This window comes from Aureobasidium melanogenum, assembly GCF_000721775.1.
Source record: "Aureobasidium melanogenum CBS 110374 unplaced genomic scaffold scaffold_11, whole genome shotgun sequence".
Lineage (NCBI taxonomy): Eukaryota > Fungi > Ascomycota > Dothideomycetes > Dothideales > Saccotheciaceae > Aureobasidium > Aureobasidium melanogenum.
The window spans coordinates 380,024-393,717 of record NW_024470063.1 but is presented as its reverse complement, the minus strand read 5'-3'; the positions used below and the strand labels follow the sequence as shown (position 1 = coordinate 393,717).

The window sequence follows — 13,694 nt, the reverse complement described above, 5'->3', positions numbered from 1 at the left end:
AATTCAGGTGTAGATCCTCCATGACTCTGTCCGCGGTCGTAATATAGGACGCGTGATGATCTTCTTAGCTTGATGCTAACATTTGCACCGTGCGCGTGGTTGGATGCTGATTGATGCTAACGGATGCGAATTCTCGATGGGGACACATCTGAAAGGACCTCTTCCGAAATCCGGAAGAGATTTGGAACGTCCGCTCATGCGATGGGCTACGACGACTAGGTGTGCTCTCTTTTCTGGTATAGCTGTAGCGTATAGTGATTGACTGCACATGCTACTCATACCTGCGGTCTTCTAGGAAGTCCCTGTGCAACTATCTCAATATAAGCATAATTACCTTTTCTCTTTGCAATGTGACAACCTCGTTCGCAACTGAGCAGGACCATTTTCTGAAATGACAATGCTCAAAACCATAAAATGGTCATATCTTCTTCGATACCTAAGCGATCAGCTCAAGACCCACACAGAAGCCACAGAGACTACCAAAGATACAACCTGTAGGGTCTGATCAAGATAATAATCATGTGTCGAGCTGTGATGTCGTCGTCAGTCTCGAGAAGGCTTGTCTTGGGTACGACCCTGACCATAATCACTCTGCCCCACTCGGAGAATGTGGAGGAAGCTGTCTTTGGCAATTCGACGACCGAACCACCTACCTACCCACCTATCTGCACACAACGAAATCCTCAAACTCAGCCTGTTTAGACCAAGAGAAGCGATATCCTTGCAACGACATTCAAGCACAACCATGGTTCTTCGAAGTAGCAAACTATTGACCCAAACGTCTGCCAAGTCTTCCACGAACCTTCTTGCGAATTGGAATGCTATGGTCGTTTCACAGCAAGTGTAGCTTTGTAGTGGCTGCAAAAGTTAAAAAGCACGGAACGAAGGTATCCGTCAAGGTTTTATACGCAGGCCAGCCCCTGTGCAAGCATGCAACAAACCTGTGTTGCGTGGAATTTCACTGAAACAGAACAAGACTGAAATACACGTTGCAGCTGTGTGACAGGCTACAGAACGTGGAATAAGAAACCACATGAAAGAACAGAAAACAGGCCGGGAACGGACGAACAAAAGTTTGATATACACACGACAGAGATTAACCCTCTGGTTCTGAAAGCACTCGATATCCTCGACAAAGAATCAGAATGCTCTTTTCATGATGGCGCAACAACTATGATATAATTAATGGGAGGTCAAGTCAAACGAATCTAGATGCCGAAGAGCATCTTGCGGGGGTCCTCGATGTACTCCTTGACCTTGACGAGGAAAGTAACGGCTTCTCTGCCGTCAAGAAGACGGTGGTCGTAGGTGAGGGCGAGGTACATCATGGGGCGGATCTCGACCTTGCCGTTAACAGCGACGGGGCGCTCCTTGATAGCGTGGAGACCCAAGACGGCAGCCTGGGGCAGGTTGATGATGGGAGTACCGTAGAGCGAACCGAACACACCACCGTTGGAGATGGTGAAGGTACCACCGGCCATATCCTCAATGGTGAGCTTGTTGTCACGAGCCTTCTTGCCAAGCTCGGCAATGGCGCTCTCGATACCGATCATATCCATAGACTCAGCATTGCGGACGACGGGGGTGACGAGACCCTTCTCGGTGGCAACGGCGACGGAGATGTCGACGTAGTCGCGGTAAACAACAGTGTCACCACCGTTGGGGCCCTCGATGGCGGCGTTGACGGCGGGGAGGTCCTTCATGGCGAGGACGGAAGCGCGGGAGAAGGCAGACATGAAGCCGAACTTGACGCCAGTCTTCTTGAGGATCTCATCCTTGTACTGCTTGCGCATGTCCATCAGGGCCGACATGTCGACCTCGTTGAAGGTGGTGAGCGAAGCGGCGGTGTTCTGCGACTGCTTCAGGCGCTCGGCGATACGCAGACGCATGCGGTTCATCTTGACCTATAACCATCTTGTCAGTCCCAGCTCCTAGATGAATAAAGACGGTGTTGGAGTCTTACGCGGCGCTCCTCGCGGCTGCCGTAAGCAGACTCCTCCTGAGGCTTTGAGTCCTTCTTGGGCTCAGGCTTCTTCTCCTCCTTCTTGGGGGCGGGAGCAGGCTTGTTCTCCTGCTTGGGCTCCTCCTTCTTGGGCTCGGGCTTCTTCTCCTCCTTGGGAGCCTCCTTCTCCTTTGCGCCATCGGGCTGAGATGAGGTCTCCTGCTTGTCTGAGGCAGGTGCCTTGGGCTCCTCCTTGGCCTGCTCGTCCTTACCACCAGAAGGAGCACCACCGAGCTCCATCTTCAACAGATCCTGACCGACAGTGACGGTATCATCCTCGTTGACCAAGAACTCCTTGATGGTACCAGCCTCGGGAGCGTTGACAGCAACGTCGATCTGTGAGTCGGGAAGGGTTAGTTTGGTGAAGATGAAAATCGCGCATGTTTGTCGTTATGTACCTTGTCGGTCTCGATGGTAGCGATCTCCTCGTCCTGCTCGACGTAGTCGCCGACCTCTGTGCTGTAATTAGATGGGGTCGCAGTAAGATGATTGAGGCTAGCACTCACGTTTTGAGAATTGCTTCAGGGTACCCTCTGTGATAGACTCGGCCATGGTAGGGACCTGAACGACCTTCTCAGCTGCAACATAGTTGTTAGTAGGATGGCGTGCGCGTGGGAATGTAAGTTGACGCACCATAGCCGCGGGTCTGGACCTGAGCAATGGGAGAAGAGCGGAGGAGGTGTGCAGGTGTCCTGGAGATGTGATCAGGAGGACAACATTTTTCGACAAGTTTGGTATGTTTACCTCGGTTGTTGTGACAGGAGAACAGAGGAACGCGAGACGGAGGAGGTAGAGAGGCATCTCAGGGCGGCGGCAGAGCGAGTAGCGTATCTAGGAGCGGCGCGAACAGCAGGGCGCATCGAAGCACCTGCGGCCAGGCGAAGGCATTGACGGCTGGACATGGTGTAGAAGAAAGGAAGCACGCAGTCGAGAAAAAGAGGCGAGAGCGACAGAGAAAGGCAAGCAACAGAGGACGCGATGGGGCGAGGGTCCTAAGTTGGAGCAGATTTGTTTGTGGTATAGAGGGGGGTGACCGTAGAAAGTCGGGACAGCAGTTGATGCTTTGCGGAACCTTGAAGTCTGGACGAGTTGGCAGCGAAAATGATCTCGATGCTCCCAAGATCAGCCGCCAGCAAGCGCAGCGCTGGCCGACGTCAGAAAGCCTTCCTTCCCTTCGCTCCGGCTTCGTCCGCGTCTTGCCGGTGGCCTCTTGCACTTTGCCGGTGCCAGCCAGTGCCAGCCAGTGCCAGCCCTACGAGCGCCAAGAGGTCAGCAACTGCAGCTGCTGCCCTGGCTGGAGCGCGCATACCAAACGCCAATTGGGAAGTCGCAACAGAGCATTTTGGATCTGTCGAGCGACCTGTTGCACTAAACACTCTCTCCGGCTGACCATCCGGACCATCTCACACCATGGCCAACACATCCGCAATGTAATTGCCCTCTGCCTCTCGACCCGTCGCCCGTGTCTTTGCGCGCGTGCTGATTCTCTCATCGTCACAGCCGTCTATACCGCCGGTCACTCAAGCTGGCCCTTGACTGGTCCGTCCACCGATACCTCTGGCGCGGCCAGGCCATGTACATCCGCTCCCTCTTCGAAGCCAACGCCAACGTCCGCGAGCCCAGACAACAGAGAGTGAGCGATATCCATCCCTCCGTCACCAGCCCTCTTCCTTCTTTCGAGTCGTCCAATGCTGTCGCTTCAATCTACTGGAATCTCGTTCGCTGACTGTTCTATTTTTCTCCTCCCATCAGATCCTTTTTGACCAGACCGAAGAACTCCTCAAGCAGTGGAAGCACCCCGACCCATACCGCCCTCCCACCGCTCCTGGTGGCAGCAAGTACGAGCGTAACTTGGTCTGCCCCATCCTTGATCGTACGTCCTTCTTCTTTCAACGCCTTCAATCTCCTCAGTCACTGACAAGTGCCTTTACACAGCTCCCCCGCCAGGCTGCTAAATGTAGATACCACGAGCAACAAATCGATACCTTTTCTTTTCTTCTGTTCATCAATCGCTTCTTCTCTCTCCCCAAATCTCTTTTCAGAAAGACTTTGCATCACAGCAATCACACACACCGATAAATCGAATCTACATGATGATAAAAAAGTATAGAGTCAAGCACTGAATTTCTCACTTTGGTACTCTAAGAGGCCGAGGCTGGGTTTATTGATGCTACGTACGATATCTGAATGATCGATCTTGAACGTGTTCACCTTTCTTCTCTTCAAATTGATGTCAAGCTACAATCCTTTATCTTTTCTGTGCTTGTTCACACTGTTGCTGCCCCTTTAACCTGATCATTTTGATGTCTAGTACAATGACTATATGCGAAAAGTGCATTGATCGCTGGAGCGATGGAAACAGAGAGACCTTCACGTCTCCCTTGACAAACATATGGTTATTCATGTACCGCTGTCGTCTTGGTAGTGTCTACAACTTCGATGTAGGTCTCTGCCTTCTACAACATTGATATTGCTGCAGCACTTCACAGGGTGCTATAGCGGCAGGCCTGTACCTTAGCGACTGGAATGCCTTCGTTCCGTGGACCTGGCTCGCTGGCTTAGGCAGAGTATCGTACGGTTTTGTCTTACAACTTCATCTTTGGCATACCTGATCGATTCTGCTGCCTTTAAATTAATAGATACTGTTCAGTACTTACTTCGATTGCTCTGCATCATCCTGCCTTTGACGGTGTTTCTCTGCCAGATGTTTCTGCTTGTCACCCTCGTGACCTCAAAACAAGGAAGCCTTTGAATCAGTTGCGTGTGCACAAAGGCCTACAGCATAAGAACGCTCGAATTCATATACATTCTTCTGCTCCCACCATCTCTGTATTGTTCGATTGCGGAGGATGGAAGTAGACCTGACATGCCTCGAGGAAGGATTACATTGGACTCGTGGTGCTCCTCTTCGTGCAATCTACCATGCATTGCATTTGAATTTGCAATATCTCTCTCGTCTTCTCTCTGATCTGAATCTTCTCGTCTGTCTTGACCTGTACAAGTTTGTGTTTGGCCTGTCAATTCGGTGCATGTAACTCTTTTGACATTGGTCCGCTGCTCAATTGCGTCTTGCTTGCTCTCAGCCGGTTCTGGCTGGCTTGCTTCTTCTCCTTTCTGTATCTCTGGTATGTTTGCTTTTGCTTGAGTCGCGTACTAGTGCATATTTGCTTGTTCTGGCTGTTTTCGACTGGCTATCTCTCAAAGACGCGTTCCTCATGTTTCTCGCTACTCTGGTAGAAGTCGATATTGGCGATGTTTCGCTGGCCGTTGTGAGTATTGCGGAGGTCGCGTGCTCTCGCTGTCGCTGATGCATCTGCTTTTCCAGTCAAGAAGGCAGACACAGCTCCTAAAAGTGAGTATCTTGAATCGTGGAGATGAAGAGAAGGTAGAGAATGAAGCAAGAGAAAGAGTGGGCAAGAAGGGTGTAAAGTTTAACAAAGCTGAATTGGTTGATGTAATGGTATCAAAAGCGTGTCATTCAGCTATTCCCCTCCGGTCTCATTTACCCATCCGTGGCCACGGTTGGTAATGTACAGCCCTGTTCTTCTGCAAGCAACAATGGATAGAAAGTTGCTGCGAATGTGTCTGAAAAAAAGAAAATGCTCTTCCCGTTAATAAAAAATCACTTGTGCCCAGTCCGTTAAAACCCCATTATCGTAGCTGAAGAAAGCAGCACCCCGCGCGCCGTAAAACCCAAAGAATCAAAAGTTGTAGCGAGTTGCTTACAGCTCCTGGCTGGGGCCGCCGGCAGCCTTGGGGGCAGCGGTCTTCTTGGGAAGAAGGTCTGAAAGAAAGCATGTTAGAATGTGAAAGTGTGATTGTGGAGGTGGCGCAAAACGTACTCTGGTGAATGTTGGGGAGGACACCACCCTGGGCGATGGTGACGTGTCCGAGAAGCTTGTTCAACTCCTCGTCGTTGCGGATGGCAAGCTGAAGGTGACGGGGGATGATACGGGTCTTCTTGTTATCACGAGCGGCGTTACCAGCCAACTCGAGGATTTCGGCAGCCAGGTACTCAAGAACGGCAGCGAGGTAGACAGGGGCACCTGATGAAGCGCGTTAGATGCGGTTGATTAGGATTGAAAGAAGCGATTTGACTCACCAGCACCGACACGCTGGGCGTAGTTGCCCTTGCGGAGGAGACGGTGGACACGACCGACGGGGAAAGCGAGACCGGCCTTGGAAGAACGGCTGAGAGAGATGTCAGAATGAGACTCAGATGATTCGAGATGAAAAAACGCGTTGTTTTGGACCGGAAAAGCGCGTCAAGTGAGGCGCAAAAGTGAGAAGTGAGTGAAGAAGTGAGATTTGCTTACCTCTGAGCGTTGCTCTTGGTGCCAGTGGCCTTGCCGCCAGACTTGCCTCCAGTCATTTTGATTGATTTGGTTGGGGTGGTTGAAAAGGTTGAGTTGAAAGTGGTGCTAAAAAGCGGCGATGAATACGGCGAGCGTGAGTCGAGAAGCGTGGATGAAAGATGAAGGAAGAGACGACAGGCTGTTCGGGGAGCTCTGTGGTTAAGTACTCGCGGCGACGCTTGACGTTGCTTCCCCAAGATCAACAGCTTCACTCGCCGTCAAGATCAATGAGACGCCAGTGTTGGTCTGTGCGTTCGTGCCTTCCCTCTTTTGATTCGTTAACAGCCGAAGCTCCTTCCTGCGCTAAGCCATTCATACATTTGCTTGGCGCCGCGATTGTGATCTAGGAAGGAGTGAGCGCGTTGGAGAAAGTCGCGTTCGACGCTTCGTCACTTTCCGTGATTCGAGCTCGACCCGCAGTTGTATAAAGGCGAAGCTGTTCCCCGACGACAGCACCCTCCTCTCTTCTTTCTTCATCCATCATCAACACTCTGCGCATTTTACGTGTCAACCACCTCTAACCACCCAAATCAACTCAACAACTCAAGTCTTTTCCGACTTTTTCAAATCACATCAATCGAAATGGCACCCAAGGCAGCTCAGAAGACTCCCACCACTGGCGGCAAGGCCCCCGCCGCTGGCAAGGCTCCCGCTGAGAAGAAGGAGGCTGGCAAGAAGACCGCCGCCCCCTCTGGTGACAAGAAGAAGCGCACCAAGACCAGAAAGGAGACCTACTCCTCCTACATCTACAAGGGTACGCCACCTCGACCTCCACTGATCCGAATCGCGTCTTTTACTTGATCGCATCACTCTGCTTTCTTGGATTGCGCTTTTCGCATCAACAAGTCGCGTCTTTTTCCACTTTTACTGACGCGTTTCTTCAGTCCTCAAGCAGGTTCACCCCGACACTGGTATCTCCAACCGTGCCATGTCCATCCTGAACTCTTTCGTCAACGACATCTTCGAGCGTGTCGCAACCGAGGCTAGCAAGCTCGCTGCTTACAACAAGAAGTCCACCATCTCTTCGCGTGAGATCCAGACCTCGTAAGTCATCACAACAATCTGGTCTTTCACTTTTCATTTTCTGACTTTCGTCTCAAGTGTCCGTCTCATCCTCCCCGGTGAGCTTGCCAAGCACGCCGTCTCAGAAGGCACCAAGGCCGTCACCAAGTACTCTTCTTCCACCAAGTAAGAGTTGCTTTGATCACAAATCATTTGTTGATCTGACGGCTTCCTTTTCTCTGTGATACCACCACCTCAAGTTTCAGCAACGACCTGAATCTGGGCTTTGGGCAACGGGGTGGTCTCCAATTGGGACGGTGTTTAGCGGGGTTACTTCTTTCTGATAATGCGGTCATGGGAATGGGGTATAAGTTTATTGCGCAGTGTGTTTTTCATTTTACAACCATCGGGTTTTTCTTACGACGATTAAGAGAAGAGAGAGGCGCATCAACAGGTTCGACGATACGAGCTGTACAATCAAGAGCCATAAGAACCATGGAGGAAACCAAATCGATTTTTCCAAACCTTTACATCCTGCTTTCCACTTTCCTTTTCTCTTCCTTTCATTGAGTTCTTTTCGCATCATTTCCAGTTTGCTTCCTCACCAAAACTCAACTCACTTTTGAATGAGAAAAGAGAGCGCTCTCGATAGCGAAACTGCAACTCGAGAATGCAACAGAACAAATGCGAGAAATGGATTACAAGAAGACTCGAAATCGATGGAGTTGGATCTCCCAAAATGCTTTCGAGAAAATGCTGCCAGAATGATATCGAGAAGAATCACGAATCACGAAGCATTTACCGTCTGTATATCACGAGAAGTGACATTGATGCTCGAGCGGATCTCTAGTGCCAGACGAAACGCGAAACTGTCACGGTGGTCCGTTGCTATGTCCTTCTGAGAGGAGAGCTCCCCTCAGGAGTCCAAGCTCCTGCTCTATGATCTTGGTCTAGTCTTCGAATCTGGCATGGCAACGGCAGAGAGCATTTGATCGCTGTACGTAGACATAGATATTTCTGCTGTATGTTTGCGGTAGACTCGTAACAGTGTATGCACTTGACAGATGGGTAGGAAGTAGTGTATGCATTCGACAGATGAGATGTGTAGGTCAGTTGAAATGAAATGGTTGTTTCTAGTGTTGGGGATGTTCAGCTGGTGTTGTTTTGTGACCAAGTCAACTTCGTTGAAGAGAGTCACCCTGTCTTTGACATCAAGCATGTCGTGTGCCAGCAACTATGGTATTTTTCTTGTGATCTTGTTTCGAGGAGGGTTAGATTTCTGTCCCATAGCCATTTGTCTGACTTGATGATCGATCTGTGCAGAATTGGTGTCGATAGACAAATATACTTGTTCATCTCTATTGCTCTCTATCTTCCAACGTTGGTTGAGTCTATGTTCAACATCAAGCATATCAGAAAACATATATTCGAGCAGAACAGACCGAAGAAGCACAATATTTCTCCAAGACCTCATTGATCACCATTTATACCACATATGGGATGTGTTAGAGTATTAAAGAGAAGAAAATAGTCATTGATGCGGCCATAACATCGTCGTCGACCCAGAAATTGCTTGTATGGGGTACGACCCTGTCTCCAGACGCAAAGCCGACTCTTGCCGTGCCTCCCAGCCACCTCGAATCATCAATCTTCACAGTATCAACACCAACGACCCACGCACGCCGCGATGTAAAGAACGTAAAGCGAAAATCGTCAAATTGGTATATTCTGCTTGTTGCTATAGAAAACCAACAGACCCACCATGAGAAAACTCCCTTGAGCACCTACTCGAGTAGGTCGAGCACATGAATGCATACGGTATCGCGTCGCGCCGGGCGCGCAAAAGAGAGCCTCGACTCAAAGAAACAAATAGCCCTTGCCCAGTACTCCAAGACAGTATGGAAAAAACAAAAAGAGAAGCAAGAGACAGCCCAGAGAAACGCCATCGGAGTCGTCGTAGCAGTATGCATTCATCAGATGATGGCGTCGTCTTCCTCGTCTTCGTCACAACTCTGTACTTCGGCAACGGCACGCTCATAGTCGGCCTCCGAAATATCGCCCGAGAGGGAGGGCTCTTCCTTGTAAATGTGTATGATGCTCTTGGTACCGGTAGGTGGTGTAGCTTCGACAACGGCTTTCCAGTTGGTCCAATCTTCCTCGTTGCGGATTAGAAAGCCCAGGAGCATGGAAGGGTCCATCTCGTCCAGTGGTATCAAACGTAGGCGACGTGTGTGACAGGAAGCAATGTCGGCCTCGGAGGGAGAAGCAGGTAGCAGAGGGCGTGTGGTATGTGGATCAAGATAGAAGAGGTGATCGGCTTGGGTGCCGATAAAGTAGTGCGAGGAGGACGGTCGGCCACTGTAAATCCAGGTCAGTTGACGATCAAAAGTAGGTAAGCGAAGGTAATCATCATACCCAGCGATTCCGATACTTTGAGGAAGACGCAAAGCAGCTTTGATGGCCTCTCTGTAGGAGGGAGTCACACCACGGATGCCTAACATTGTACCCAATAAAATCAGAGTCGGTTGGAAGGAGCCATTGGAAGCGCGAGCGATGCTCATGAGGCTGTCTTCGTACACGCTCGAGTCATCAGGACGAATATAGACTCGCAAACCAGAAGAAGGATGTGAATCTACCAAAGCCCTGTAGATGGTTAGCTAAGGTGTCTTGAAGACAGAGGACAAGATGGCATACTTGATGCACCGAGCCGCAGCTGATGGACCAAACCACTCGCCGGGATGCTTGCCGCAGGCCTTGCTACCATGTTCGACGAAGCGGTGTATGGAGAAGGGAGCGGAAGGATCATCTGCGAATAGAGCCAACAGCCTTCGCTCAGCATCGGGCTGCTCTCCCTTGCGCCAGCCTCTTCCCAGATCAAGTATCTGGAGCGTGTTTGCCAACAGACTTTGAGCACTTCGGATCATGCAACCCCAACCAGTGTCGCTTGTGAAGCCTCCCTGGTTACCCAACTGCATAAGGCGAGTTCGAAAAGACAGAGAGGACGAGGCATCGGGACTGGTAGACTTTGCGATTTGCGAGAAGTTGGAGCGATAGGTCAGCCATATGCGAGACTCCAAGTCGTCAAGGAAGGCAGGTGGCCAGGCGTTATCGTTGGTAGCTTCCTGGGGTTGAATGGTCTCGAACTCGTCTTCTTTCTGAGGTACTGTCGCCGAATCGGAGGGTATGTCTTCGGTCGCAGATGTGGCAGCAGGTGATGAGGTTAGAGAAGGCTCAGGCTGGGTGGACTCGGGCGGGTTGGCTTCAGGGTGTGAGTCGTATCTTTGGCCCAGGCACCAAATGTCGTCGTTGTGAGTATTGGTCGGCATGGGATCCCTGATGTATCGGTAGATGTGCCCGGCGAAGCGGACAAGGTTGTCGCTGTTCATGGCAGTATCTACATGAGATGACCGCAGCAGCAAACAAGTTGATATCGTCGTCTCTTGACCTTGACCGTGATGGCTGCGTGACGGGCTGGGGTTCGGAGTTAAAGGCGGTGTTTAACTTCAGGCACTCACGGACCCTGAAAACGGCGGGAGCGATGATGCTGATGCTTCTGAACGCTCCACCGGCGCTCGACACTTTCGCCTCTCGTCTTGTCAGGAACATCCTCACTTCTGTCCACCACACCTTCCCTTTCTGTGCATTGTTTGCTCCCGCCGCTCAGTACCCCATCATTTCTTCACTTGTCCTTGTTTGTTTGATTAACTCTTCAAAATGGGCAAGAAGTTGAGACAAAAGGCTGCCAAGTACACCCCGCCACGCAACAAGAATGCTTTCGCTTTCCGTGACGACTCATCCAACAACCACACTGGTCAGTCCTTCACTTCATCGACGGCCACCTCTGTCAGCTGAACTTCTTCTCTCTAGGCTCAAATACTCCCAAGCCCTATTTCTCCTTGAGAGATGAACTCCAGAGCACAGAGAAGCATGAATGGACCAAGGAGTCACGGCTACGAGACCAGAAGATTTCCTTCGTCAGCGCTGGTTCTATGGCTCCGTTAGACGAGCCAATCTCAGACAAGAAGGAGAAGAACCTCGACCACGATAGAGATTTGCGCCGCTCAGAAGACGCAATGGCTCAGATGGACATTAACGCTCAACCATCTGTCGCTGCTCCATCATCAGACGGCGTCGACGATGTCGACATGGACGTCGACGAATCAGTCCACATTCACGCCGAGATCACAATTCCTGTCGAGCAGCCCGCCTTACAGCAACACCCTGCGCCTTCACCTCCAGCCGAAGTCGAAGACGCTCCTATGTTCTTTGTCGACACTGCCGGAGACGAGTCGCTTGCCTTCAAGGGTCCCAAGTCTGTCCCCGCCCCTCGCGCACCTTCACCCGCAAGATCGTCATCAAGTGACGAGGTCGTCTTCCGCGGTCGCAGTGGTGTAACCATCAGAAACGATCCTCCCGCCGTCGCCCAAAAGTCAACGTCAAAGCCTGCCGAAAAATCATCATCCAAGCCTGTCGCTCAGCCAACTCCTCACTCGAACCCTCAGTTGGAGAAGTTCCTCAAGTCGTTGGACAACCCACCAGAGTGGGCGAAAGAGATGTCAGAGAAGTCAAAGTCGCGAGAGTCTCCCGTACAGCCCGAAGAACATTGGCCTTCGATGGAAGAGGCAAACGGCTTCGCTGATCGTCTCGACCAAGATCTTAGCGGCGTTCGTGCTTCACGAAAGTCGAAGAAGAACAGAAAGAAGCAGAATCGCATCTTCCGACTTGAGCAGGATCTCGAGGAAGAATTGTTGCGTGACTATATCGACAATATTGCTGAAGAGGACATGCCTACTCGCGCTCGTGGTCTGGGTGGCAACTCTGGCGACGACACCGATGAGTTCTTCGACGACCTTCTGAACGAGGAAGAGAAGGACCCAGATGATGTCGATGTCACTGGCATGGAGGATGAATGGGAAGATGAGTCTGGCTCCGAGGAAGAGGAAGACGATGATGATGATGATGACGATGATGATATCGGCAGCGAAGATAGCTCTGAGCTTGAGGAACGCTTAGCGCGCGAAGAGCGTGAGGCGTGGGAGGACGACGCTGATCTTCGAGAGCGACGCGCACAGGCAATGACGGACGAAGAGCTGGCTCTCTTGTTCATGAAGCAAGAAGAGTTGGGTATCGATGGAGATGATATCATGCTCTATGACGACCGCTTCGGAGATGTCGATGGTGCTCGCGCAGGTCTGGCGAACTACTCGTTCAAGCAACCAAAGAGTGGCAAGAAGAAGAAGGGCGGCAGAAAGAGCGACAACTTCCCGGACGCCACTCTCATGGCGGATGTCTTGGAGCAAGACGCATATGGCGGCTTCGATATCATGGACTTCGACCGTCCTAGTCTTAGGAAGAACAACAAGGGTCGCAAGTCTGGACCACTTCCGGAAGAGCTTGGCCTGTCAGACTCGGATCTTGTCGAGGAGCTACGAAACCAGTGGGCTAACGACCGCTCAAAGAAGGCTAGCAAGAAGGCTGAGCGCGAGGAGCTGCGTCAATTGGGTTTGCTCGGCAAGAAGAACAAGTTCAAGCCCGACATGAACCAACGCTACACCGAGGGCATTACTATGGCTCAGGTCAGAATTGAGCTTCAGGACTTCTTGGAGCAAGAAGACCACACGACCAAGGCATTCCCGCCCATGCAAAAGAATGATCGCAAGGTTCTTCACGAGATTGCCAATCACTTCAACCTCAAGTCAAAGTCTGTTGGAAGCGGCAAGAACAGAGCGCCTGTTCTTATCAAGACATCGAGGACTGTCGAGTGGAGCGAACAACACTTCCACCGCGTCTCGAGCTTTGTCAGCAGAGGATACCTCAAGAACTCATCCAAGAAGCCCAAGAGTACCATGGCTGGCGAGATCAGAAGAACCAGACAAATGGGAGGTGGCGGTGGCGGCGCCGCAGCATACCGCAACGGTGATGTTGTCGGCCACAACGCATCCGAGATCCCAGCAAGCAACTTTGGCAGAAAGCTCATGGAGAAGATGGGCTGGGCGGCTGGTATGTCGCTTGGAAAGGAAGGCTCTGGTGGTCTCCTTGTTCCTGTGCAGGCCACTGTCAAGTCAGGCAAGGCTGGTCTGGGCTAGATGACTGTCAGTCTTGATACTTGTTGTCGTTGCAGGGCTTTGTTTGTCATGTTCCGGCGTCTTGGGAGTGGTATGCATGGAACTTCTCATGCACTGATGGATAGATGATGATCATGATAAGGCGTTTGTCGACATTGGTTTTCGGAGCATGAAACAACACACCAGGTTTCGTAGACGCTTTTCAGACACTGCATCAGTAGATTGCATACATAGAAGTACAGGAGCATATTTGACGAACCATCGTTTCCT

General features: G+C 51.2%; 6 protein-coding genes across 6 annotated transcripts; 3 read left to right on the top strand and 3 right to left on the bottom strand.

Moving 5' to 3' along the window:
• Positions 1-1,208: 1,208 nt before the first annotated feature.
• M437DRAFT_49659 (putative dihydrolipoamide succinyltransferase) lies at positions 1,209-2,638 on the bottom strand (the record flags this gene model as incomplete). The annotated part of the gene is made up of 4 exons (XM_041021867.1): positions 1,209-1,904; positions 1,964-2,338; positions 2,401-2,456; positions 2,509-2,638. 4 exons carry the CDS (start codon positions 2,636-2,638, stop codon positions 1,209-1,211), a joined length of 1,257 nt encoding a protein of 418 aa, XP_040879510.1.
• An 865-nt stretch (positions 2,639-3,503) lies between these two features.
• Positions 3,504-3,957, top strand: M437DRAFT_49362 (uncharacterized protein; the record flags this gene model as incomplete). Its single annotated transcript, XM_041021822.1, has 3 exons — positions 3,504-3,635; positions 3,755-3,875; positions 3,938-3,957. Coding segments are annotated over 3 exons (273 nt in total), but the record flags the coding sequence as incomplete, so codon positions are not given.
• Positions 3,958-5,724: 1,767 nt separating this feature from the next.
• M437DRAFT_75622 (histone-fold-containing protein) lies at positions 5,725-6,374 on the bottom strand (the record flags this gene model as incomplete). The annotated part of the gene is made up of 4 exons (XM_041026457.1): positions 5,725-5,786; positions 5,845-6,048; positions 6,105-6,193; positions 6,319-6,374. The coding sequence occupies 4 exons, from the start codon at positions 6,372-6,374 to the stop codon at positions 5,725-5,727; spliced, it is 411 nt and encodes a 136-aa protein (XP_040879508.1).
• A 565-nt stretch (positions 6,375-6,939) lies between these two features.
• Positions 6,940-7,549, top strand: M437DRAFT_49607 (histone-fold-containing protein; the record flags this gene model as incomplete). The annotated part of the gene is made up of 3 exons (XM_041021857.1): positions 6,940-7,111; positions 7,242-7,401; positions 7,459-7,549. The coding sequence occupies 3 exons, from the start codon at positions 6,940-6,942 to the stop codon at positions 7,547-7,549; spliced, it is 423 nt and encodes a 140-aa protein (XP_040879507.1).
• A 1,783-nt stretch (positions 7,550-9,332) lies between these two features.
• Positions 9,333-10,745, bottom strand: M437DRAFT_49532 (putative cysteine protease atg4; the record flags this gene model as incomplete). Its single annotated transcript, XM_041021850.1, has 3 exons — positions 9,333-9,717; positions 9,775-10,002; positions 10,054-10,745. The coding sequence occupies 3 exons, from the start codon at positions 10,743-10,745 to the stop codon at positions 9,333-9,335; spliced, it is 1,305 nt and encodes a 434-aa protein (XP_040879506.1).
• A 2,151-nt stretch (positions 10,746-12,896) lies between these two features.
• M437DRAFT_49170 (uncharacterized protein) lies at positions 12,897-13,445 on the top strand (the record flags this gene model as incomplete). Its single annotated transcript, XM_041021792.1, has 1 exon — positions 12,897-13,445. The coding sequence occupies one exon, from the start codon at positions 12,897-12,899 to the stop codon at positions 13,443-13,445; it is 549 nt and encodes a 182-aa protein (XP_040879505.1).
• Between the last annotated feature and the right edge of the window lie 249 nt (positions 13,446-13,694).